The sequence below is a fragment of the Nuphar pumila genome, chromosome 5 (genome assembly GCF_984573655.1).
Source record: "Nuphar pumila chromosome 5, dmNupPumi1.hap1.1, whole genome shotgun sequence".
NCBI classification, from domain to species: domain Eukaryota; kingdom Viridiplantae; phylum Streptophyta; class Magnoliopsida; order Nymphaeales; family Nymphaeaceae; genus Nuphar; species Nuphar pumila.
In genome coordinates this window covers 99,219,465-99,245,036 of record NC_143253.1, presented here as the reverse complement: position 1 = coordinate 99,245,036, position 25,572 = coordinate 99,219,465, and the positions used below count along the sequence as shown (strand labels likewise).

General features: G+C 39.9%; 1 protein-coding gene across 1 annotated transcript; it reads left to right on the top strand.

Moving 5' to 3' along the window:
- Nucleotides 1-4,153: 4,153 nt before the first annotated feature.
- LOC149837899 (5'-3' exoribonuclease 3-like) lies at nt 4,154-25,349 on the top strand. The gene is made up of 20 exons (XM_090008148.1): nt 4,154-4,354; nt 5,008-5,113; nt 6,101-6,177; nt 6,271-6,462; nt 7,394-7,513; nt 7,603-7,665; nt 8,080-8,196; nt 8,339-8,503; nt 8,830-8,907; nt 9,014-9,124; nt 10,156-10,212; nt 10,289-10,432; nt 10,612-10,707; nt 10,821-10,916; nt 23,391-23,461; nt 24,399-24,527; nt 24,865-24,941; nt 25,050-25,090; nt 25,207-25,271; nt 25,319-25,349. Exons 1-20 carry the CDS (start codon nt 4,154-4,156, stop codon nt 25,347-25,349), a joined length of 2,037 nt encoding a protein of 678 aa, XP_089864274.1.
- The last annotated feature ends 223 nt before the right edge of the window (nt 25,350-25,572 follow it).

Sequence of the window (25,572 nt, the reverse complement as noted above, 5' to 3'; positions counted from 1 at the left end):
GTCTTTAGCTTTCAGAGATGGGCCACGTAAGGCAGGGTGATTGTGGGGCCCCAACCGGGGTCTTCCTCACTTTGCCAAGGGTTCCACACCATAAAAAAAAGTGATCTTCCTACTAACGGTGGTGGGTTTTCTGGCACTTCACTCTTTAGAAGTGCTTTCCTTAGGTGCTTTCAGAAACTATGACATACCCTTCTCAGGTCCAATTCTAACCCAAGAGATGATTAGAGCCAACACGTGTAGGCCCCCATAAACTTTTCTAAGTGGGTTAAAAATGGCCACTACCATTATCTCACTATTTGACTATAGTATTTCATGCGGCCTTAGGAAAAAAAGAAAAAAAAGATGAAAATCATTGGTGGTGTTGTAATATGTAGACCTAGACCCATATGCTGATCTGCCTGATCTAGGCTCAGATGGACCAAACACTTTTTTATCGTACGATACCTTGTGCTCATCCCGACTAAACCAGAGGTAATCCCAATGCAAGTAGTGGCCCAAATTTGGATTGGATCCTATCAGATCTAAATCTGAATCCAAAATAGTGTTCATGTTTAACCGAGCTGAGCTCGAGCTCGGCTCGTCCTTGAATGAGATGAGCCAAACACAAGCTGGTCAAGTCAAAACATTTCATGTTATTTACACATAGTATATATATATTATACTTTAAAATATATACAATTTTTTATAAATTATACTTAATAACCCAAATTTTATGCATAGATTTTTCATTTATCATTTTTTATATATTTTATGTATTCATTCTTTTATATATTACACAATATATATATATATATATATATATATATATATATATATATATATATATATATATATATTTTATCTATGGGAGCACTATCGAGCCGCGCTAAGCTGAACACCTTGTATTCGAGCTCCATTGGTTTAAGCTAAATGAACTGCTCATGACTCGGCTCTTCAACTATACGAACCGATCATGAACGAGGTAAACCAAGCCTAGTCACGAGCTGCTATGTTCGTTTACCAGCCTTCTCCTCATCCCATATATGCATTGGTTCAACGGATGTTGAGGCCATATGAGGCCTTTCTGGGTCCGACCTGGTTTTATATATGGATGTGCATGGGGGAAGAGAGAGAGGTGGTGCGGCCGTAATCATTTGCATTCCCCCATTCCCTGCCAACTAAGTTTTGACTATATCCAATGAACAAAACTTCCCTCTACACTTAAAGTACCCTAACAGATGAGTAGCCCTTGCTTTTCTAGTCTACTATTTTACTAGTCAACAATATTCTTTTGGTGATTGTTCTTGCTAGCGTAAGCAAATGAAGCAAAACCAACACTAATTGCACCAACTTAATGATTCTAGTCCAATAAATCCACCAAGTGAAAGTTCATAACCCGTATGATGATCATGCACAATTGAAAAAACACCCTAACTTGTTTAGTGAAATCTTCTATTCTTAATGTTGATGATACCTGCCGGTTTGAGTAGTTAATCAATATCATTATTGTTATCTTTTGAAAACTTTTAGTTATATAGTATAAATAAAAGGCTAACCACTGTGTCTTTTCTCTTCCTCCCTTTATTTCTTAGGAAGGAGGTAGATCGCTCCATCTGTTAAAGTGGGAGCATTGGTCGCTTGAACAGTGGAAGTGGTACTCCATCGCCAACAAGAAAAGAAAAAAGAAAGAACTCCACAATTTCTCACAATCACTTTGGAGTTCTTAACGTGAGATCTTTCAGATCCCTCTATGGATATATTTTCGAGCGCTTCTTTTCTTCTCTTGGAGATTTATCTTCTTTTTCTTGTGAGAAATTGTGAGAAGAAATTAATGGGTGTGTTATCCTTCTACCGGTGGCTTGTTGACAAGTATCCAAAGATAGTTGTGGCTGCTAAAGAGGAGAGACCAACAAAGGATGAAAATGGAGTTGAGTTCATAGACACAGCCAAACCAAACCCCAACGGGATTGAGTTTGATAATCTTTATCTTGACAGGAATGGGATCATACACCCTTGCTTCCACCCCGACGACCCACGCTTTCTTTCTCGGCTCTTTTCATTTTATATATTAAACCTTTGATTGTTTTGCATCCCTAAATATCTTAGCCCTTGGATTCAGTTCAAGTGCTATTTTGGTGAGTGCAATTTGTTATCTTAGCTATGTTTACAGCAACCAAAATGTTAATTGGTAGGGCAGGTTTTGCTATTTCGGTTGTTGTTCTCTTTAGCTTTAGCAATAGTAGTGTGGAACTACAAACCAAGCACATATGAAGTTTTCTGCATTTCTACGTTTTTTTTTTCTGTAAGAACTTTCATTTCTGTGTTGCTTCTCTAGTTTTATTGCTTATTTTACCAAGTGAATTCAATTTATTCGTTGTTGGTAATATACCTATTATATCGATAGGCTTTTCCGGTTTGATGCATGGCAACATGAGTATACCCTCTCTCTCTCTCTGACTATTCACACCTCCCTTCCCTCATGTGGTGCACTTTTTTTTAGCCATTTTAACACTTCGTGGTCTGTTTTACCTTTATGATTAGTTGCATCTCTAACGAGTGGTAAACATTCATTTATTTCTGAAAATTATAACATCGCAATCTATATCCCTGTGTATTGCATTATTGTTATCGTCTTTCATCAGTTCATCTAATACATATGTTGATACAAGTTACAGGCATGCCCTCCTACAACTTTTGAAGAAGTATATCAGAGGATTTTTGCTTACATTGACAAACTCTGCAGCATTATTCGTCCAAGAAAGCTTCTTTATTTGGCAATTGGTGGGTGGTTCTTTCCCATAATCCTTCTAAGTTGGACCTCAATCTTCTCATTGAGTAAATTACAAAATGCCTTACCAACTTGTCCGTTATTATATTTAACCGTACCAAATGCATTTAGAATGCTCGATTAAAAATATAAAATTAATTTTTTCTCCATTTTTATAAATGAATTACTTCTTGGAAGAATAAATATTGAGGCCATATTTTTAGTACTTTCTTTCACTAGGCAATGGTCCATTGACAAAGCAAAGCATATCTTTCCAATAAAATAAAGAGCACATACGCTTAAAGGTAATAAGGTCGGTGGATTCGCTAGTTACATAAAACAGGCAAGTGGGTACGTTATTTTACTGTTCGAATTGATAGATGACAAGAAAACTAGAAATGGGCTGGTAAACTAGCCAAAGGAATCCAACAAAGGGTTTTCAAGCTCAGCTCATTCTTGTGGCGGGCCGAGTTGAGCTCAAGGTCATGGCGAGCTCAAGTTAAACTAGCTATGCTTGAGCTGGCTTATTTACCAAAAATATACATTTTTCAATTTGAAAATAATAGAATCTATCCAAGTTCAAACTTTATCTTTTACTAAATAAATGCATTGTTTCAAAGCTGTAATCTATAGGATTAACTCTAAACTTACTGCCTCAAAGCTAATCACATCTACACTCTATGATGTAAAATATGTGTTACTAGCATGTTGAGCCTATATGAGGCGAGTCAAGCTGAGTACGTACCCATTGATCGTGTTCGGCTTACTGAGCCTATTTCATGATTCCAAACAAGCTCATAATAAGCCAAACGCAAGCCAAGCCAAGAGCTGTTCATCTCGTTTCCCAGTTCTTATTGACAATATTCTTTTGGTGATTGTTCTTGCTAGTGTAAGCAAATGAAGCAAAACCAACACTAATTGCACCAACTTAATGATTCTAGTCCAATAAATCCACCAAGTGAAAGTTCATAACCCTGATGATGATCATGCACAATTGAAAAAACACCCTAACTTGTTTAGTGAAATCTTCTATTCTTAATGTTGATGATACCTGCCGGTTTGAGTAGTTAATCAATATCATTATTGTTATCTTTTGAAAACTTTTTTTTATATAGTATAAATAAAATGCTAACCACTGTGTCTTTTCTCTTCCTCCCTTTATTTCTTAGGAAGGAAGTAGACCGCTCCATATGTTAAAGTGGGAGCATTGGTCGCTTGAACAGTGGAAGTGGTACTCCATCGCCAACAAGAAAAGAAAAAAGAAAGAACTCCACAATTTCTCACAATCACTTTGGAGTTCTTAACGTGAGATCTTTCAGATCCCTCTGTGGATATATTTCTGAGCGCTTCTTTTCTTCTCTTGGAGATTTATCTTCTTTTTCTTGTGAGAATTGTGAGAAGAAATTAATGGGTGTGTCATCCTTCTACCGGTGGCTTGTTGACAAGTATCCAAAGATAGTTGTGGCTGCTAAAGAGGAGGGACCAACAAAGGATGAAAATGGAGTTGAGTTCATAGACACAGCCAAACCAAACCCCAACGGGATTGAGTTTGATAATCTTTATCTTGACATGAATGGGATCATACACCCTTGCTTCCACCCCGACGAGGTCTAGTCCACGCTTTCTTTCTCGGCTCTTTTCATTTTATATATTAAACTTTTGATTGTTTTGCATCCCTAAATATCTTAGTCCTTGGATTCAGTTCAAGTGCTATTTTGGTGAGTGCAATTTGTTATCTTAGCTATGTTTACAGCAACCAAAATGTTAATTGGTAGGGCAGGTTTTGCTATTTCGGTTGTTGTTCTCTTTAGCTTTAGCAATAGTAGTGTGGAACTACAAACCAAGCACTTATGAAGTTTTATGCATTTCTACCCTTTTTTTTTTTCTGTAAGAACTTTCATTTCTGTGTTGCTTCTCTAGTTTTATTGCTTATTTTACCAAGTGAATTCAATTTATTCGTTGTTGGTAATATACCTATTATATCCATAGGCTTTTCCGGTTTGATGCATGGCAACATGAGTATACCCTCTCTCTCTCTCTCTGACTATTCACACCTCCCTTCGCTCATGTGGTGCATTTTTTTTAGCCATTTTAACACTTCGTGGTCTGTTTTACCTTTATGATTAGTTGCATCTCTAACGAGTGGTAAACATTCATTTATTTCGGAAAATTATAACATCGCAATCTATATCCATGTGTATTGCATTATTGTTATCGTCTTTCATCAGTTCATCTAATACATATGTTGATACAAGTTACAGGCATGCCCTCCTACAACGTTTGAAGAAGTATATCAGAGGATTTTTGCTTACATTGACAAACTCTGCAGCATTATTCGTCCAAGAAAGCTTCTTTATTTGGCAATTGGTGGGTGGTTCTTTCCCATAATCCTTCTAAGTTGGACCTCAATCTTCTCATTGAGTAAATTACAAAATGCCTTACCAACTTGTCCGTTATTATATTTAACCGTACCAAATGCATTTAGAATGCTCGATTAAAAATATAAAATTAATTTTTTCTCCATTTTTATAAATGAATTACTTCTTGGAAGAATAAATATTGAGGCCATATTTTTAGTACTTTCTTTCACTAGGCAATGGTCCATTGACAAAGCAAAGCATATCTTTCCAATAAAATAAAGAGCACAGACGCTTAAAGGTAATAAGGTCGGTGGATTCGCTAGTTACATAAAACAGGCAAGTGGGTACGTTATTTTACTGTTCGAATTGATAGATGACAAGAAAACTAGAAATGGGCTGGTAAACTAGCCAAAGGAATCCAACAAAGGGTTTTCAAGCTCAGCTCATTCTTGTGGCGGGCCGAGTTGAGCTCGAGGTCATGGCGAGCTCAAGTTAAACGAGCTATGCTCGAGCTGGCTTATTTACCAAAAATATACATTTTTCAATTTGAAAATAATAGAATCTATCCAAGTTCAAACTTTATCTTTTACTAAATAAATACATTGTTTCAAAGCTGTAATCTATAGGATTAACTCTAAACTTACTGCCTCAAGCTAATCACATCTACACTCTATGATGTAAAATATGTGTTACTAGCATGTTGAGCCTATATGAGGCGAGTCAAGCTGAGTACGTACCCATTGATCGTGTTCGGCTTACTGAGCTTATTTCATGATTCCAAACAAGCTCATAATAAGCCAAACGCAAGCCATGCCAAGAGCTGTTCATCTCGTTTCCCAGTTCTTATTGACAATTGTTTTTTATAACCAGTGAAAAACCACCTTTCTCACTAAATCCGCGGAATTCATTGGCATAAAACTTCAAGCCCCAACCATGGTATTCACGATTTAACTTTTTCCGAGTTCACGTGTTGATGCCCATTTCATGCATGCAGATGGTGTTGCACCAAGGGCCAAAATGAACCAGCAGCGTGCCAGAAGATTTAGAGCTGCAAAGGATGCCCTTGAGCTAGTGAGTGTTCTTTAATTCCCTCCTACTCTCCAGTGGTTCTGATCTTTCTTTTTTCTAACTCAGCATGCTCTTTCATTGCTGTTAAACTACCAGGAGAGGGAGGAGGATGGATTGAGAAACAAGTTTGAGATGATGGGCAAGAAGCTGCTGCCCAAACAGAAGAGCCAACTGTTTGATTCCAATGTTATCACCCCTGGCACCGAGTTCATGTTTAAGCTAGCCAGAGCTCTAGAGAAGTATATATGTGATCGGCTAAGCAACGACCCTGGGTGGAAAAACCTCAAGGTCTTATTCAGTTTTCAACTAGGTTCAAATGTTTTTCCTTCTTTGGGAAAAAAGTGATAATTTACATATAAGCGCCTAATGTAGGGTGAATTTACAATTAGGGACCCCAGGTTCCAAATATTTGAAGTAATCACCTCAATTTTCCAGAAATTACCCGGTTATCCGCATGTATTACTTTTCCCACTGAACTGACCTCTCTCTCTCTCTCTCTCTCTCTCTCTCTCTCTCTCTCTCTCTCTCTCTCTCTCTCTCTCTGTCTGTCTCTGTGTGTGTGTGTGTGTGTGTAAGTGTGGAGTGGAGAGGTGGACCAAGTGCCTTCATAGTCTTCATGAATGCACCACCAACTTCTCTGAAAACAACAAGAACCACCATCTTTATTCTCTCATCCACCATTTTACTTTCCTAAAAGAAGAGGGTAGAACTGTCATTAAATGTTGACGAGTTAGGTGAACAAAAAGTAACTCAGTCTGTCATTTGAGTAATTTTTTATAAAGTTATTCATCTATCCTAAACATTTGAAACCTGAGGGTGCCTAATGTACGTTCCATATGTCAGGTGCTTATATGAAAAATATCCTAAAAAAAAAAGGAAGAAAAAGCTCTGAAAATGTTATCTAACTCGAAATAGTGTTGGCTGAAGTGGTAACGTCTATAGCCTACTCAGACTTAAGACTTGGATGAACTCGAAAATTGTCACCCTATGTTTTTGCTCTTGTTGTTTTCCTGGTAACTCATTGTTAGTGACAATGTTTTCATGGTTACAGGTAAGCTACTCAATTCTTATTATGTTTCATCTTGTTTCTTCATTCTGTATCTCCTAATACTAACATGGTTATTTGGAAGCAACTCAAATCATATTGACATTAACACTGATTATTGAGTTGGTGTCTTTCAATTATTGATCGATTGATCTTATGGAATTGGTTTTGAAGGTTATACTATCTGATGCAAATGTTCCTGGTGAAGGGGAGCATAAGATCATGTTGTATATTCGGCAACAAAGGAACCTTCCAGGCTACAATCCTAACACTCATCATTGCATATATGGTTTGGTAGGTTATTATGCTTCTATTTTTTGGAGCATGTATTTTGATTGGTATTACTTGGCTTGTGTTGTTAATCCAAGAGTGTTCTATAACAGGATGCTGATCTAATAATGTTAGCATTAGCGACCCACGAAATCCACTTTTCAATATTACGAGAGGTTACCCAACTTTCTTTTAACTTTGGCAAATAAATTCTTCCTTTATTTTTATGATCAGTTACTTCTATAACACTGCATATATTGAAGCTGGAATTGTTATTGTTTCATTGTTTTCCTTTCTGTTGGAATTTGAATGAAACTTGGGAAAGCAAAATAAGGTCTTCATGTTCTGCTTTACAAGTATTGTCAGCATAGATCCATGTGTTTTCATTTATTTAATGTATACACCACATGAAGTCATGTGCCATGACTGCCATTGCAATTGTTCATAGGAAAACACAGGCACTGAAAGCTCATTGATAGTGCATTTGGTGTCAATTTAGCAATTGGATTAACTTTTCCCCATGTTAGAATTTGGCACTCTTCATGGATCATTGATTTGTTTCTTCTCATTTCGTCATCTATTTTCTCTATTTCTACGATGCTCTGAGAGATGAACAGCTGCAAAATAAAATAGTAACACCCAATGGGAAGGAGGACCGGATGGCTGAACTTAGGGAACGTGCTGTACGGCTTCAAAAACCATACCAGGTCTGATTCTATTTATGATACTTGTCAATTGTTGTAATGCATTCACAATACCAGCATGTGGATTCTAGCAGTTTGCTTTTTATGTTTTTCAATTATACTTGTTCTAACATTTTTTCTCCCTATCTGCATTCCTATTTGGCAGATGCTTAATATTTGGACACTGAGGGAGTTTTTGGAATTGGAGTTCTCATTTCCTGATCTTCCTTTCGAGTATAGTTTTGAAAGAATTGTGGATGATTTTGTCTTCATCTGTTTCTTTACTGGAAATGATTTTTTGCCGCATCTACCAAGCCTCGCAATTGATGAGGTTGGTCTTGAATTAAGTCTTCTTTTTCTTCTTCTTCTTCTTTTTCTTCTTCCTATGTGCATGCATATGAGCTTACATCCCTGCTTCAGTACTTGAATGCATTTATTGACATCCACGTGCCAATATTTGTCAAAATACATAGAAGATATGTCTATTAGTTCTAACCTGCATGTATTAACCTTATGTGAACATGGCACATCCTTAAAAACACTTAGATATGTGTAAGAAGTTTAGGATTTCATAAAATTTCATTTTCCATCTCGTTTCCATGTCTGAAATCTTTTATATTTATTTCATAACTATCAGTTGATTAATTTACATTGTAGAAAGCCATTGATCTGCTTATTCATGTATATAAGAAAGAGCTGAAAAGTATGGGTGGCTATATCACTGATGCAGCCAAGGTAATCACTCAGCTTCTTACAATGTGAAATTAGGTCACGTTCTTGTATGTTTATGCATCTTGAATGCCACAAAGCAAATGATCTTTTGACAAATTTCCTTCTTCAGATCAAAGAGAAGAAAACTCCATTTTTGAAGTTAAAACGAGTCGAGCACTTCATACTGGCTATTGGTTCTTATGAAAATCTAATCTTTGAAAAAAGATTAGAAGTTAAAAAGGTTTGAACTCCACAATTCCACTTGTTAAATTAGGTATATACATTGTATGGATTTCTTGAGATGCAACTATTTTTGGTCCAAGATCATGCATCAGAAACTAAAATCTTTTCTGGGTTAAGTTTGTGTTGTATGCCCCGACAATTTATCCCTCAATACATTGTGTTAGGATATAAAGAATGGGATTGAGTGAAACAAAAATATAAGAGTAAAAATGAAATTGTGCTTTTTATCTGTGGGCGGTTGATTTATTTTTTTTGAGATATTTGAACATGCATGGTGATTCATCAAAGCCCCTGCCTTAGTTCTTCCATTCAAGCGGATCATTCCTCTGGGGGGATTGGGCAGTTCTGTATGGAAATAATAGTCCGATTTCTTCTTGCAAAGAACTCATTGACCCATTTTTTTTTCTTATTACTAGCACCTTGTGATGCCAACCAACTAGGTGTGTTTTAAACTTAGAAACTTAGGTCTACCATCACTCAACCTATTAACAAACTAGCCTTAAAAGTAATGTTTGAACCATATGATATGCAATATCACCAAAATTTGGTTAAGAATATAAGCCATATGTTGCTTGGGTTTGGTCCATATATAGTATCACCAGATTTTGGCAATATTGCATATCTCCTAACCAAGGCATGATTTTGAATGTCAAGTACAAAAGCTATGCCTAAACCCATCCTGTCTACTAAGCTTGAAGAAATCTGGCTCCTCCATCCTTCTAGGCCTAGATGGAGTCCCCAGAGAACTGTTTAGTTCAGTCGGCTCATTAGATTTACCGCCTGAAGTGGACCTAGTTGCTGTCAAGATATTTAAAGAGGCCATGAGTTCATTCATACCAAAATAGAAGAAATTCAGAAGCAAAACAATTTCATAGTTTATATGGTTGAATAACATATGGATCTCGCCATGATATTATATTCTTGATAATTGTACTTACCTGACTAGAAATGAGTTCAGCAATATATTCTCAATGGTCTGTTTTACAAGTAACTGGAAATGGAACTAAACCACTTGCTTGTTATGTGCAGAATCTGATTGCAAAAATCATGCGCCGAAAGTCAAAAGAAGATGATCTTTATTATGAGGTTATAACCAAAGGATCCTGTTTCCACGAACTTAGTAGTTTGCATTTGCTAACTTGTGGAATTGCTTTGCTTTCAGCTGGAAGAATCAAAGACGGAAATTGTTGATGGTATTTCAAAAGTATGTATAAGCGGAAAGAGTAATATAACCCATAAGTGGGAAGTCATTGCAGAGTCAACAAAGATGCCTGTTGATGAAACTTTTGACATGCATGAATCTGATGTACGTTTCACTATAAAACCTTAACCATTTAATGCAATCCAGTATTTATTCACTTTTTTGCTTCTCTGATTCAGCAGTATTTTGTTTCTTCGTGCTTGCACTTCACAGTTTCTGTAAATATTTTGCAATCCCAAGATTGTGCTTTGTCATAACTTGCATAGTGGTTCTCTGTTCGCCAGGCCTATGAGAACATGAAGGAGCTGGCTGCGATGCTCAAAGAGTTAATTCGCAAAAGATCTGATCTATACAGTGATGACTATTTAAACAATGATAAGGTTTGTATATCGTGTTGCATTTTATGTTTCTCCATGTACTTTATAATGTTGAATCCTGTTTCCCTTATTCTTTTATCCATGTGTTGTGGTTGTGGCTCACTTTTACACCTTAGATACGCTTGGGCATGCATGGTTGGAAGCAAAGATATTATGAGCACAAATTCAATGCAAAGGGGTCTGATAAAGTGGCAAAGATACGAAAAAAGCTTGTGAGTATTAAGAGAACTGTATCTGAATCTTTTATCAGTTTACATTTCTGTTTCAGTCAAACTGTTTTCTATTGCTGTAATTTGTTCTTGTCCTGGTTTCCTGATGACACTATTGATATAAATTTTTGGCTTACATAATAGTTTAATATTAGGATTAAGCATTAATGTAACACCCCGATCTGGGACCTCAGGAGTCCGAGTTTGGTTGGTATTACTTCCCAAAGGGAAGAGTGCAAAGCTTACACAGTGAAAACGTGGCTAAAAAAAACTTTTTATTTCATTCTCATAAATCAATTTTTTCCTTATAATTGTTCATCATTCATAATAAAGCAAATACATCTTATTCAATGACAAGGAAAGTAGAAATATACCACTGCTCTGCTGAAGACTGAAAAAGAACTGCTCACAAGCGACTGATTTAATACCTGGAACCTACAGTTGTAATTAAACACAAATGGGGGTGAGTCTACAACCCAGTAAGAGATAATCATAAGTAATTAAACAACAATTTACAACTGTAGTGGGCTCTAAGCCCCTAGTCTTATTTTAATTTTCGATACACCACACATGTTTGTATATTTTAATTTCCCCCATTATCATTCTCAAATACTCTCTTTCACACAACTATCACTAGGCTGGCTATACCGGTAATAGCCATCTATGAGCGTAGCAACCCTGTAGAACACCCCAATTCTACATGTTGGTCAGACAATGAACCATACATTCCCAGTGGTCCCCAGACCACCAGGCACTGCAGTGAACCACCACGAGGACCCCACCGGTAGCTAGCCGGGAGGTCAAGCTCTCAATCTCGGCATGGTTCATGCTACATCCTACACATGATGGTTATCAACCATCCATGATCCTCTAGAGTCCCAAACCAGTGTGAGTGAAATCCTAAGTCATAACTAAGTTCACACATTGAAAATATACTCACATTCAAAGTTCACTTGTTCTCTCACGAGTGGTGTCATGAGTAATCACAACAATCTCATTCTCAATCTCATGGTGACATTAGGACTCACACCTCTCTCACTTAGCATGCAATGATGTAGTGTCTCTACATCGTTAAATCACCGGCGGCCCACTCTCCATGGTGGCTGCACTCTGGCCGCGAACCAGGTAGCCCTTGACATAGGTCGCCACTTCCAGGATTTAAGGGGTCATGCATGCTGATCTCAAAGTATCTATTCACACGTGAATAGATCAAAAGGGACTCTAAACTAGACATGGTCTCATCACAATGCATGATATTTAGCAATCATATAAACATGCAATCACAATTCAAAATTCTTTTCATCATGTATGACACATCAAAACTAACTTGCATATCACATTAACATGTATATAACTCAACTCTAAATGTGAAGCATGGATTTTATGCATGTCATGGTCTCTCAAAACTATCATGCTGATCAATAAAAACAATTCAATCACATCCAACGTAAAAATGTTTATTTACATCTAAGATTACTTATAATATCCCTTACATCAAGTGCTGACTCTGTGCTCTATCCAAAATCGAGCCTCACGAAGCTCCAACACTAGGATCTGGTCATTAAGGTAATATACTTTAATCAGTTCACAAACTTCTTACTAAAATTACCAAAATACCCCTCCCGAATCTTATTAAAGAACCCACAGTTTCTGTATTTCAAGTTTGACTTAATCTCATAGACTATTGAATTCCTCTCTTCAATACGAATCCAACGCACCAAACCTCACTCGATTCCGAGTTTGGAGTGCGAAGATATGCCCGTTTTACTGAAATGGATCTCACAGATCCAAATGGATCTCTTGGCACATTTCGGATTTCGGGCCAATCCGAGACTATTTTATGATCCAACTCTGATCTGGATCCAAACTCTGTTTGTTTGGATTCAGATCCATATCATAACTGGGTCCAAAACTACTTGACTGGATCCGGAAAGTCTGATTGGATCTGAACCGGATCCATTCTATTTTGACTGGATCCAGGACAAATTGACTGGATCTGGACCTGCCAGACTGGATCCTGGATAGTCTGATTGGATCCAGATCTGCCTGATTGGATCCAGGATCATCTAGCTGAGTCCAGACCTGTTTGACTGGGTCCAGATCCGAGCCTGATCCAGTCAGATCTGAACCTGGTTACTCTGGATCTGAGACCGGTTCAGATTGAACTGGGTCCGAACTGAAACCCAGATCCAGACCCAAATGGTTCGGTTTGGACCTTGGTTCAACCGGGTCGGTTCAGACCCGATTCGGTCTGAACCGGTTCGATCTGAATCCAAAATAACTGAACCCGGTTTGGCCTGAACCGGTTCAACCCGAACCGGTTTGGCTTGAACCGGTTCAGTTGGAACCGGTTCGACCCGAACCGATTCAGTTGGAACCGGTTCGATCCGAACCGGTTTGGCTTGAACCGGTTCGACCCGAACCGGTTTGGCTTGAACCGGTTCGACCCGAACCGGTTCACCCAAATCACTTATCCCGGTTCGGTCTGGGTGCGACCCGGTTCGGTCTGGGTTGCACCCAGGCCGAACCATTTTTTTTTTCTGCAACTCGCCGGCAGCAATGGCTGCCGGCCCCCTTTGCTTTAACGGAAAAGAAGCACAAAGAAGAAGATGGGGGAGGGGCTTACCTCGCCGTCGATTGCCGTCGCCGCCGTCGCCGGTAAGTCTTCTCTCTCTCTCTGACTCTCTGTGTGCGGTGCGGAAGGAGACCCTGCGTGGGGGTTTTTATAACCCTCACGCAGGGTGAGGGGGTGAGGATAACCTCGCCCCCCTCCCGCGGAATTTGGGGGGGTGAGGTTTATCCTCACCCCCTTCCCGTTACGCGGTTTCCCCTTTGAGGAAACCGTTTCTTTTATATATATATATATATATATTTTAAGCTTATCCCCTCCGGCGACTTTGCCGGAGGGGTTTTTACAATTCTACCCCCCTTAAAAGAAGATTCGTCCCGAATCTTACCTGGAAACAATTGTGGAAAATGATCGCGGATATCGGATTCACGCTCCCAAGTAGCCTCCTTACTGCTGTGATGGCTCCATCTGACTAAAAACAAAGATAACTCCTTGTTTTTGAGCTTTTGCACTTTCGTGTCCAGGATCTCGATGGGCTTTTCCCTCATACTCAAATCATCTTGTAAATCTAATACAGTCTCAACTGTATCCAATGTATGAGAGGGATCTGGCACGTACTTCCGCAACTTGGAAACATGGAACACGTTATGAATTCGAGATAAAGAAGGTGGTAAAGCTAACCGATATGCTGCCTGACCAACCTTCGTCAGTATCTCAAATGGTCCAATATATCTGGGATTCAACTTTCCTCTTCGACCAAAACGCATTACTCCCTTAAATGGAGATATCTTTAAAAACACGTGATCACCTTGCTCAAATTCCAACTCACGACGTCTTTTATCCGCATAACTCTTCTGACGACTTTGTGCTGTGAGAAGACGCTCTCGAATGAATCTCACTTGATCTGCCATTCGCTGAACCATCTCTGGTCCTAATAAACTCCTTTCTCCGACTTCATTCCAACACAATGGAGTTTGACATCGTCGACCATGCCATGCCTCAAATGGAGCCATGCCTATACTTGCTTGATAGTTGTTGTTGTAGGCAAACTCCATTAATGACAAGATATCATTCCACGAGTCGCTGTACTCCAAACTACATGCCCGGAGCATGTCCTCAAGGGTCTGAATGGTTCGCTCTGACTGACCATCTGACTGAGAGTGAAAAGCTGTGCTCATTTTCAATTGTGTCCCCATAGCTTCTTGAACACTTTGCCAAAACCGTGATGTGAACTTCGAGTCTCTATCTGAAACAATTGAATCTGGTACTCCATGAAGTCTCACAATCTCTCTAATAAATAATTGAGCCAGTTGGTCACACGAGTGAGTTGTCTTACAAACTAAAAAGTGCGCTGACTTAGTTAGCCTATCGACAATCACCCATACCGAATCCATCCCATTCTTCGTCTTAGGAAGCCCTGAGACGAAGTCCATTGATATATCCGCCCACTTCCACTCGGGTATGGGGAGTGGTTGCAAAAGACCACCTGGTCTTTGGTGCTCAATCTTCACCTGCTGACATACTTGACATTTGCTAACAAACTCAGCAATGTCTCTCTTCATACCATTCCACCAAAACGTATCTTTCATATTTTGGTACATTTTGGTGCTACCGTGATGAATGGCATATCTAGAATAATGTGCCTCTTCCATCAACAGCTTCCTAAGTTGATCATCCTTGGGAATGCACACTCTCTGACGAAATCTAATAAGTCCTTGATCATCAATTTTGAATTCTGATTCCTTACTTTCTGAAATCTTCTTTCTTACTTGCATTAATTCTGGGTCTATGGGTTGCTTTTCCTTAATTTGATCCCACAATTCTGACTTCAATGTGGTTTGAACGAATAATAATTGACTTGGTAAGCATTAAGCTTCTGCCTTCTGATGAGCCACCGAGAAAAATAACTCTCAGTCTGCAAGTCTAGCTAGAGCTCCTGCCTTTCTGCTAAGAGCATCAGCGACTACATTTGCCTTACCCGGATGATATTTTAGCTCGAAGTCATAATCTTTCAGGAATTCTAACCATTTCCTTTGCCTCAAATTCAAATCTTTCTGAGAAAACAGATACTTAAGGCTTTGATGGTCGGTAAAGACCTCAAATTGTTCGCCATAGAGGTAGTGTCTCCATATCTTAAGGGCAAAAACTACCACTGCTAACTCCAGATCATGCGTCGGATAGTTGACTTCATGAGTTTTGAGCTGATGAGATGCATAAGCTATCACTTTTCCGTGTTGCATCAGAACACAACCCAATCCTTTGTGAGAGGCATCGCTATAAATAGTGAAACCTCCAGATCCAGAAGGTAAGACCAACACTGGAGCAGTGGTCAAACGCTTCTTTATCTTCTGAAAACTTTGCTCGCATTTCTCATTCCACTCAAACTTTACATCTTTCTTTGTGAGCTTCGTCATAGGAGCCGCCAACAACGAAAATCCTTCAACGAATCTCCGATAGTACCCAGCTAATCCCAAAAAGCTGCGAATCTCAGTAGGATTCTTGGGTCTTGACCAATTGGTGACTGCTTCAATCTTTGCAGGGTCTACCATAATCCCATCTTTAGAAACAATGTGTCCAAGGAATGACACTTGTTCTAACCAAAAAGCACACTTAGAGAATTTGGCATAGAGCTTATGTTCTCTAAGTGTCTGCAAAACTATCTTCAGATGCTCTTCATGTTGCTCCTTCGAGGTAGAGTATATGAGGATGTCATCAACAAATACCGCGACGAACTTGTCCAAATATGGTCTGAACACTCTATTCATCATGTCCATGAAGGCAGCTGGCGCGTTGGTCAGACCAAACGGCATGACCATAAATTCATAATGGCCATATCTTGATCTGAATGCTGTCTTAGCTACATCTTCCTTCTTAATTCTCAATTGATGATAACCTGATCTCAAATCCAACTTTGAGAAGCATGCCGCTCCTTGCAGTTGATCGAACAAATCGTCAATTCTCAGCAAAGGGTATTTATTCTTTATGGTTACTGCATTCAATTGTCGATAATCTATACACATGCGCAGTGATCCGTCCTTCTTCTTCACGAACAAAATTGGAGCACCCCAAGGAGATACTGAAGGTCGAATAAATCCTTTCTCCAATAACTCCTGTATTTGCTCCTTGAGTTCCTTGAGTTCCGCAGAGCCCATCCGATAGGGAGCCTTCGAAATGGGTGTTGTTCCCGGAACTAGATCGATTTGGAACTCAGTCTCCCGATCAGGAGGGAGACCTGGAAGATCTTCTGGAAAGACATCATCAAATTCACGGACTATGTCAACATCTGATATTGTGAGATCTTCTTTCTCTTCGGTTTTCATGTACGCCAAGAATCCCATGCATCCCTTCTCAATACAAGTATTGGCCTTTAAACACGATATGATAGCCGGCTTATGTAACTTTCTAACACCCTGGTATGTGAAAGTTGGAGTATTGGGTATTTGAAAGCTAACACACTTTCTTCGACAATCAATAGTGGCATGATGGTCCGACAACCAGTCCATGCCCAGAACCACATCTAGATCTTTGAAGTCGAGTTGCAACAAGTTCACAGGCAACTCTCGATCTTTAATTATTGCAACGCAATTAGGATACACAGTATCCACAATAGTGGTTTCTCCTATAGGGGTCTCTATTAAGTAAGAAACACTCAATCGAGATGGTGCCACTGGCAACCTCTTCCCAAAAGCTGAAGAAGAAAAACTATGTGTGGCTCCTGAGTCAAATAACACACGCGCAAGAACACAAGAAATAAGAAGTGTACCTTCAACCACATCAGGGTTGGTAAGAGCTTCTTGAAGAGCAGTCGCATAGGTGCGACCTAGTACTGTTGGCTTCGGCTTTGGTGGAGCGTTGTTTCTTCGATCAGGCTGTGGGCAATCATTAGCATAATGCCCCATCTGCTGGCAGTTGAAGCATTTGACATTTCTCAAGTCGCATTTACCCTCGTGTCTCTGGAGACCACAAGTCTTGCAAGCATTGTCCGACTGGACCGGCTTCTGGAACCTTTGCCGCTTGGCTTGCTGATTACCAGTATTCTTGACTTGCTTACCCTGGTTCTGACCAGAGTTTTGTCCCCCAAAATGCCTCTTATTGCCCCTCTGGAATCTTTCTTTAGCATAAAACTTCCTTCAAGAAGATTCTGCCATATTGCCACCACTATGCTGAGTCTTTTTCTTCTGTCTTGATTTTTTCCTTCGTTTGCGGTTTCTCAGCTGTCGGCATCTCCCAAAACTCGTACCTGGAGGCATAGTCCACCAGTCGGCTGTATTTCTTTATTTGTTGTGGCCCGACCAACCTCAAAATATCGGGCCTCAAACCCCTCTCGAACCTTCTGCACTTCTCTTTCTCGTTTGCCACCAAGGACTTGGCAAAACGGGAGAGAGAGTTAAAACGTGCAGTATATTGGGCGACTGTCATGTCACCCTGCTTCAATTTCCTGAACTCTTCTTCTTTTTCCACCCGTTGACACTTTGGAAAGAACTGCCTGTAAAACCTCCTCACGAAAGTGGACCAAGGCAAGTAAGTGTCCGGCTCCAAGGTGTCCCTGATGGACCTCTACCAGTGCTCTGCATCGCTGGCCAGATTGGATACAGCTATCCAAACTCTCTGATCATCTGGACATTGGATGGCATCCAATGTCTTCTTAACTTGCATCAGCCAATTCTCGGCCACAACACCGTCAGGAGTGCCATCGAAGAGCAGAGGCTACATATTCTTGAACCTCTCCGCCCATGAGGTGATACCAGAAATCACCGTCTGTGGCTGACTTTGTTGTGCCCTAGTCGTTTGCAGCAGCTCATACAATATGCGGTTTGTAGTATACTCAGGCGGTACTCTCGTACTCTGACTCATTGGGGATCCATGTAGAATTTTCATACTTTCTTCTCTACCTTCATGATGAGTATATCTCTCCGGCGTGTGTGTTGCCGCGTGGCTCCCTTGAACTCGTGCCCCTTCTGTAGTAGGGAAAGATGAGGGTGCTTTACGCGACGGTCCACCAATGGTTTCCCTTTCCCGCCTGGCTACTACCGTGTCCTTGGAAAGATACAAAGTTTCTCTGTGAGTAGCCATTTGTACTGCAGTAACATTCTTACTTAACATCACATGTTTCATTGGAATCTCACAAGATTTTTATCACATCTTACGCAAAATAATTCACTTTATTGCATTAAAAAAGTTTCATACTTGAAAAACATTCTAATCAAGAAAAAGGACGAACAATGCAATTAAAATAATATTATTCTACTAAGCAAACTAACTAGTCCTAATCATTCTTCGATCCATCCGAAGCAGGGCATGTTCCTTCTACTCCCTTGAGTCTGAGTCTCGGGAGGAGCATTCAAGTCGTACTGAGGCGTAGAAGAAGTGTATGATGGTGACGAAGATGCGTGGGTAGGTGTGGCAGGAGAGTAAGTAGGGGAGGCAGGATAATCACTCGGGTCTTCATCCTCGCCTCTCTCTTCTGAATTTCCTCGCTCCTGTCCCAACCCTGGGTCACCTTGGTTGGCTTCCGCTGCTTGCCGAGCTGCTTCAGCTGCCTGGAAAGCCGCTCTTCGAGCTTCTTCAGCCAGAAGCTCATTGAATGGAGGTGGAACCCTCTGGTTTCCCCCACTCATGGCTGCCATATAACTAGCCCGGGACATATGTCGTCCCCGTCCTCTTGCCATACGAAAACCTCCCCGAGGCACAAAGTTGGTGTTCGGAGATGCTCTTCTCCTTATGCCTCCTCGTGCCGCCATCCGGTTTCCTCCCAAACGCCCACGTGCAGCCCTCGTCCTCTGACAGTTGCATTGGCGATTCCTCCTCCCGTAAGGTTGAGGATGTGGCCCCTAGGTAGTGTAGGGGTAGTTCTGACGATAACCATCCCGGTCTCCGACAATTATGTAGATCGGAGGTGGTTGAGGCGTCAACTCTCTAACCACCTGAGTCATGCTTGTGATGACTCCTGTAACCATTGTCATTGCGGCAAAGAATTCATCTCTTCCCACAAAGAGAGGCTCAACTGGGTCTTGAGCCCGTGGGACTTCGTTGTTTCCTTGATTGTTAGCCATTCCTAATTATGCAATAGTTTAATCACTAACATGTATTATTCAAGCAGAGACTTACATCTTGTCATTGAGTCTTATTATGAATGATGAAGAATTTTTCTGTGTAAACCTCGCTCTGATACCACTTTGTAACACCCCGATCTGGAACCTCAGGAGTCCGAGTTCGGTTGGTATTACTTCCCAGAGGGAAGAGTGCAAAGCTTACACAGTGAAAATGTGGCTAAAAAAAACTTTTTATTTCATTCTCATAAATTAATTTTTCCTTACAATTGTTCATCATTCATAATAAAGCAAATACATCTTATTCAATGACAAGGAAAGTAGAAATATAGCACTGCTCTGCTGAAGACTGAAAAAGAACTGCTCACAAGCGACTGATTTAATACCTTGAACCTACAGTTGTAATTAAACACAAATGGGGGTGAGTCTACAACCCAGTAAGAGATAATCATAAGTAATTAAACAACAATTTACAACTGTAGTGGGCTCTAAGCCCCTAGTCTTATTTTAATTCTTGATACACCACACATGTTTGTATATTTTAATTTCTCCCATTATCATTCTCAAATACTCTCTTTCACACAACTATCACTAGGCTGGCTATACCGGTAATAGCCATCTATGAGCGTAGCAACCCTGTAGAACACCCCAATTCTACATGTTGGTCAGACAATGAACCATACACTCCCAGTGGTCCCCAGACCACCAGGCACTGCAGTGAACCACCACGAGGACCCCACCGGTAGCTAGCCGGGAGGTCAAGCTCTCAATCTCGGCATGGTTCATGCTACATCCTACACATGATGGTTATCAACCATCCATGATCCTCTAGAGTCCCAAACCAGTGTGAGTGAAATCCTAAGTCATAACTAAGTTCACACATTGAAAATATACTCACATTCAAAGTTCACTCGTTCTCTCACGAGTGGTGTCATGAGTAATCACAACAATCTCATTCTCAATCTCATGGTGACATTAGGACTCACACCTCTCTCACTTAGCATGCAATGATGTAGTGTCTCTACATCGTTAAATCACCGGCGGCCCACTCTCCATGGTGGCTGCACTCTGGCCGCGAACCAGGTAGCCCTTGCCACAGGTCGCCACTTCCGGGATTTAAGGGGTCATGCATGCTGATCTCAAAGTATCTATTCACACGTGAATAGATCAAAAGGGACTCTAAACTAGACATGGTCTCATCACAATGCATGATATTTAGCAATCATATAAACATGCAATCACAATTCGAATTTCTTTCCATCATGTATGACACATCAAAACTAACTTGCATATCACATTAACATGTATATAACTCAACTCTAAATGTCAAGCATGGATTTTATGCATGTCATGGTCTCTCAAAACTATCATGCTAATCAATAACAACAATTCAATCACATCCAACGTAAAAATGTTTATTTACATCTGAGATTACTTATAATATCCCTTACATCAAGTGTTGACTCTGTGCTCTCTCCGAAATCGAGCCTCACGAAGCTCTAACACTAGGATCTGGTCATTAAGGTAATATACTTTAATCAGTTCATAAACTTCTTACTAAAATTATCAAAATACTCCTCCCGAATCTTATTAAAGAACCCACAGTTTCTGTATTTCAAGTTTGACTGAATCTCATAGACTATTGAATTCCCCTCTTCAATACGAATCCAACGCACCAAACCTCACTCGATTCCGAGTTCGGAGTGCGAAGATATGCCCGTTTTACTGAAATGGATCTCACGGATCCAAATGGATCTCTTGGCACATTTCGGATTTCGGGCCAATCCGAGACGATTTTATGATCCAACTCTGATCTGGATCCAAACTTTGTTTGTTTGGGTTCAGATCCATATCATAACTGGGTCCAAAACTGCTTGACTGGATCCGGAAAGTCTGATTGGATCTGAACCAGATCCATTCTATTCTGACTGGATCCAGAACAGATTGACTGGATCTGGACCTGCCAGACTGGATCCTGGATAGTCTGATTGGATCCAGATCTGCCTGATTGGATCCAGGATCATCTAGCTGAGTCCAGACCTGTCTAACTGGGTCCAGATCCGAGCCTGATCCAGTCAGATCTGAACCTGGTTACTCTGGATCTGAGACCGGTTCAGATTGAACTGGGTCCGAACTGAAAGCCAGATCCAGATCCAGACCCAAATGGTTCGGTTTGGACCTTGGTTCAACCAGGTCGGTTCAGACCCGATTCGGTCTGAACCGGTTCGATCTGAATCCAAAATAACTGAACCCGGTTTGGCCTGAACCGGTTCAACCCGAATCAGTTTGGCTTGAACCGGTTCATCCTGAACCGGTTCAGTTGGAATCGGTTCGACCCGAACCGATTCAGCTGGAACCGGTTCGATCCGAATCGGTTTGGCTTGAACTGGTTCGACCCGAACCGGTTCACCCAAATCACTTATCCCGGTTCGGTCTGGGTGCGACCCGAACCGACCCAGTTCGGTCTGGGTCGCACCCAGGCCGAACCATTTTTTTTTTTCTGCAACTCGCCGGCAGCAATGGCTGCTGGCCCCCTTTGCTTTGACGGAAAAGAAGCACGAAGAAGAAGATGGGGGAGGGGCTTACCTCGCCGCCGATTGCCGCCGCCGCCGTCGCCGGTAAGTCTTCTCTCTCTCTCTCCCTCTCTCTCTGACTCTCTGTGTAGGGTGCGGAAGGAGACCCTGTGTGGGGGTTTTTATAACCCTCACGCAGGGTGAGGGGGTGAGGATAACCTCGCCCCCCTCCCGCGGAATTTGAGGGGGTGAGGTTTATCCTCACCCCCTTCCCGTTACGCGGTTTCCCCTTTGGGGAAACCGTTTCTTTTTTTTATATATATATATATATATATATATATATATATATATATATATATATATATATATATATATATATATATATATATATATATATATATATATATATATATATATATTTTTTTTTTAAGCTTATCCCCTCCGGCGACTTTGCCGGCGGGGGTTTTACAATTAAAGAGTATAGTTATTAAAGTACTGCCTTGAGTGTTGCCATATATTTAACCTTGGCACATTATATCCAAAACCCTTGACTGTCCTTTTGCGCGGACTTGGTTTGAGTCTTTGATGAACTTGGTTTTTTCCTCTGCCCAAGTTACCCACACCTTTGGAGTAAGAAGTTGGCATTATGATCATGTTTGAAGTCTTCTCTGAGAAAAAGGAACAATGAGCATGGATTAGTCATCAACAGGAAAAACATAAATATTGTCTTTTCTTTTTATAAAGTTGATGATGTCCCTCATCATGAATAAAATTTGATGTATCCTGTTTTTGTTTGAATGAAATATCCAATGTCATCATAGTTTGGTTGGTGGATTGATTTGCTATTTGACAAGACAGCATTTGAGATGCAAATGCAATGCCATTTTAGCATGTTGGACATTTTTTGAGATGATAATTCAACAGTCAAGTTTGGTTAGTACATGAATTGATTCTCGGGAAGTCAGAGTAAGTATCTCTGATTCTTTTGATTTTGCAGGAATCCACCACAGGAAAAAAATAATAATAATAAATGGGGAACCCTACTTGCATATTGATTGGAGAACAGAATCCATGATAAATCATAAATATGTGCACCTAGATCAATACCTCTATATCTGCTAAATGGTTTGGATGTCCAATAATAGGTGGGAGATGTTAGTTTATTTCATCCGTATAATACTTGTTTGAAAGTATACTTCCAAAAGAATTGGTTCATTGAAACAATTAGAAACTGCTTGTTGGATACACTCGAGACAGAGCTCTCTTATTTCCAATTTAGTTATTGAATTTCCTTCGTGTGTCTGATGATTATTCATTGTCTTTGGATGTTAATTTCATTATATAGGTTAGAAGCTATACAAAAGGATTATTTTTTGTCATGCATTACTACTATGCAGGCGTCTGCTCGTGGAGCTGGTGAGACTTCTTAGCTGTTAACATTTTAAGTTTTTACTGCTTCATTAATGTGTTTTTCTGATAATTGCATATGATGGCCAGAAACTTATAATATTTAATATCATCTCCACTCTTACCTTTCTTTTGTTTAATGTTTTTGCTATCACGCTTTTTAGTGTTTCTGATATGCTATACATTATAATTAATGTAGTAACCCTGTTTTTGTGGATTGTTATGAACCATGTCAGTACCTAAAATCTTAATGGGCACAGGCTCTTTTTATTATCATTTTGTTTTTCAAATTGATGATAAATAAAAAAACAAAAGCTTCCAAATGCTTTTTCTGGTCTTTTTCACTGTATAAAAATTAAGGAACACTTTTTTCAGCAGCTCCAACTTCAGAATGAAATACATAAATCTCAGTAAAGTCATCAGCACTGATCAGGGACCTATGTGAATGAGTTTAATGGAGTGTTTCTCTCTCTAAGGAGGAATAGTGTGAGGCAAATCTGTTTTATATGAAAAATAATGGTACAATTGTTATCAGTCTGGACTTACATATTGCTGCAAATAGGACAAGATCAGTATGATAGTTGATGTAATCAGGATTGAATTTTATTGAGTAGGCCTATGCTTCTGCAGCTTAGGTTTCGGTTACCATCAAAGCTCGTCAAACTTAGAACATAGTGATTATTGGGCTGCTAGACACGTCGTATCTTCTCCAGTCTTCTAACTATCTTCTAATGAAACAATTCTTCATTTTATTTTCTCCTGATCCTGTATGGACTCTGGAAAGGAAAGCCATAGTTTGAGTTGTTAATGGTCCAATGGATATGATCCTTCTCAAACACAATCATTCTAACTAAATGGTTCATTTTCTTTTGGATGATTAGATCATGTTCCTCAATGTTTTTACCGGATGAGAACTATATGTTCTAAATTTGATGCACTTCTGTAGGTATTATCCTTACCATTACAGTCCATTTGCATCTGATTTCATGGGTATGGGTAGAACCCAGAGCAACTTTCGAGTGGGTGCGCCTTTCAGACCTTTTGAGCAACTAATGGCAGTTCTTCCTGCCCAAAGGTGGAATGTCTACTGTCAGAGTTTTTGTTAAGATAGAGGGATAAATCACATGCTATAATCGACAATCTTCCATCAAAATGGGTGGTCTTGATCCAACATTTTCCATCAATATGGGTGGTCACTCACTACTCATTGATGGAAGGTTTCAAGGTCTCTAGGGACCTTGGATCCTTGGAATTTAGATCCAAAAGAACCATTTTGGTGGAGTTTTTGGTTGAGATTCTTGTGGCAGATTTTGATGCGCAACTTATCTGGGCAAGATAAGCTGGAAAACTACATTTGGAGTGTATATTTTTGACTTTTCTTTTCTGAAAAATTGGTGTTCTCTCCATGGCAGTTGTCACGCACTTCCTACAGCATACAGGTTAATTATGACCTCCCCAGAGTCTCCTCTTTCTAGTTTCTACCCTTCCGGTATGTTGAACAATTCTTCTGTTCTGTGCTATATGTTACTCACATGACCTCTATAGAAAAATGGTTTGATCATCTTCTAACATCACTCTTTTTTGCATGTCATATTAGATTTCGAAGTGGATCTCGATGGAAAGCGGTACTTGTGGCAGGTAGATTGGTGTATACATTTTTCTGCCAGTCTTTCCTATTGGTTCTGCTTGGTTAGTTATTGAATTGCAAAGAAGCTGTTAAGAGGGCGTCTCTTGTGTCTTGTTCTATTTTGAAGGGAATTGCCAAATTGCCGTTTATTGATGAAAATCTACTACAAGAAGTCAAGAAGTTTGGGCATAAGTTATCGGTATATCAACCTACTTTTCTTTTTTGTTAACTATTGGCAGGAACCTTTGGCCACAAGAACTAAGTACTTAGTTGGAAAGTTTCAGGATGAAGGAAATCTGAGGAATACATCAAATTATGACAGAATTTTTGTTAGAAATTGTAACACTTTAGGCCCAGTAATTACATCATTGTACCAAGATAACTCGGGTAAAGGCAGAAATAAATATGCAATGATCAATCCTGAAACCAGGTAACAGTTACAAAGCTGCGTGAATTGTTCATCATCTAAGGAAGATTCGTACATACAGTAATT

Bases quoted from the DNA above. Each gene is read 5' to 3' on its own strand.
- LOC149837899 (XM_090008148.1), top strand. From the start codon at position 4,154: ATGGGTGTGTCATCCTTCTACCGGTGGCTTGTTGACAAGTATCCAAAG. The intron at 8,197-8,338 runs GTCTGATTCTAT...CCTATTTGGCAG, and splicing joins GGCTTCAAAAACCATACCAG to ATGCTTAATATTTGGACACT. The intron at 23,462-24,398 runs GTGAGACTTCTT...GCACTTCTGTAG, and splicing joins GGCGTCTGCTCGTGGAGCTG to GTATTATCCTTACCATTACA.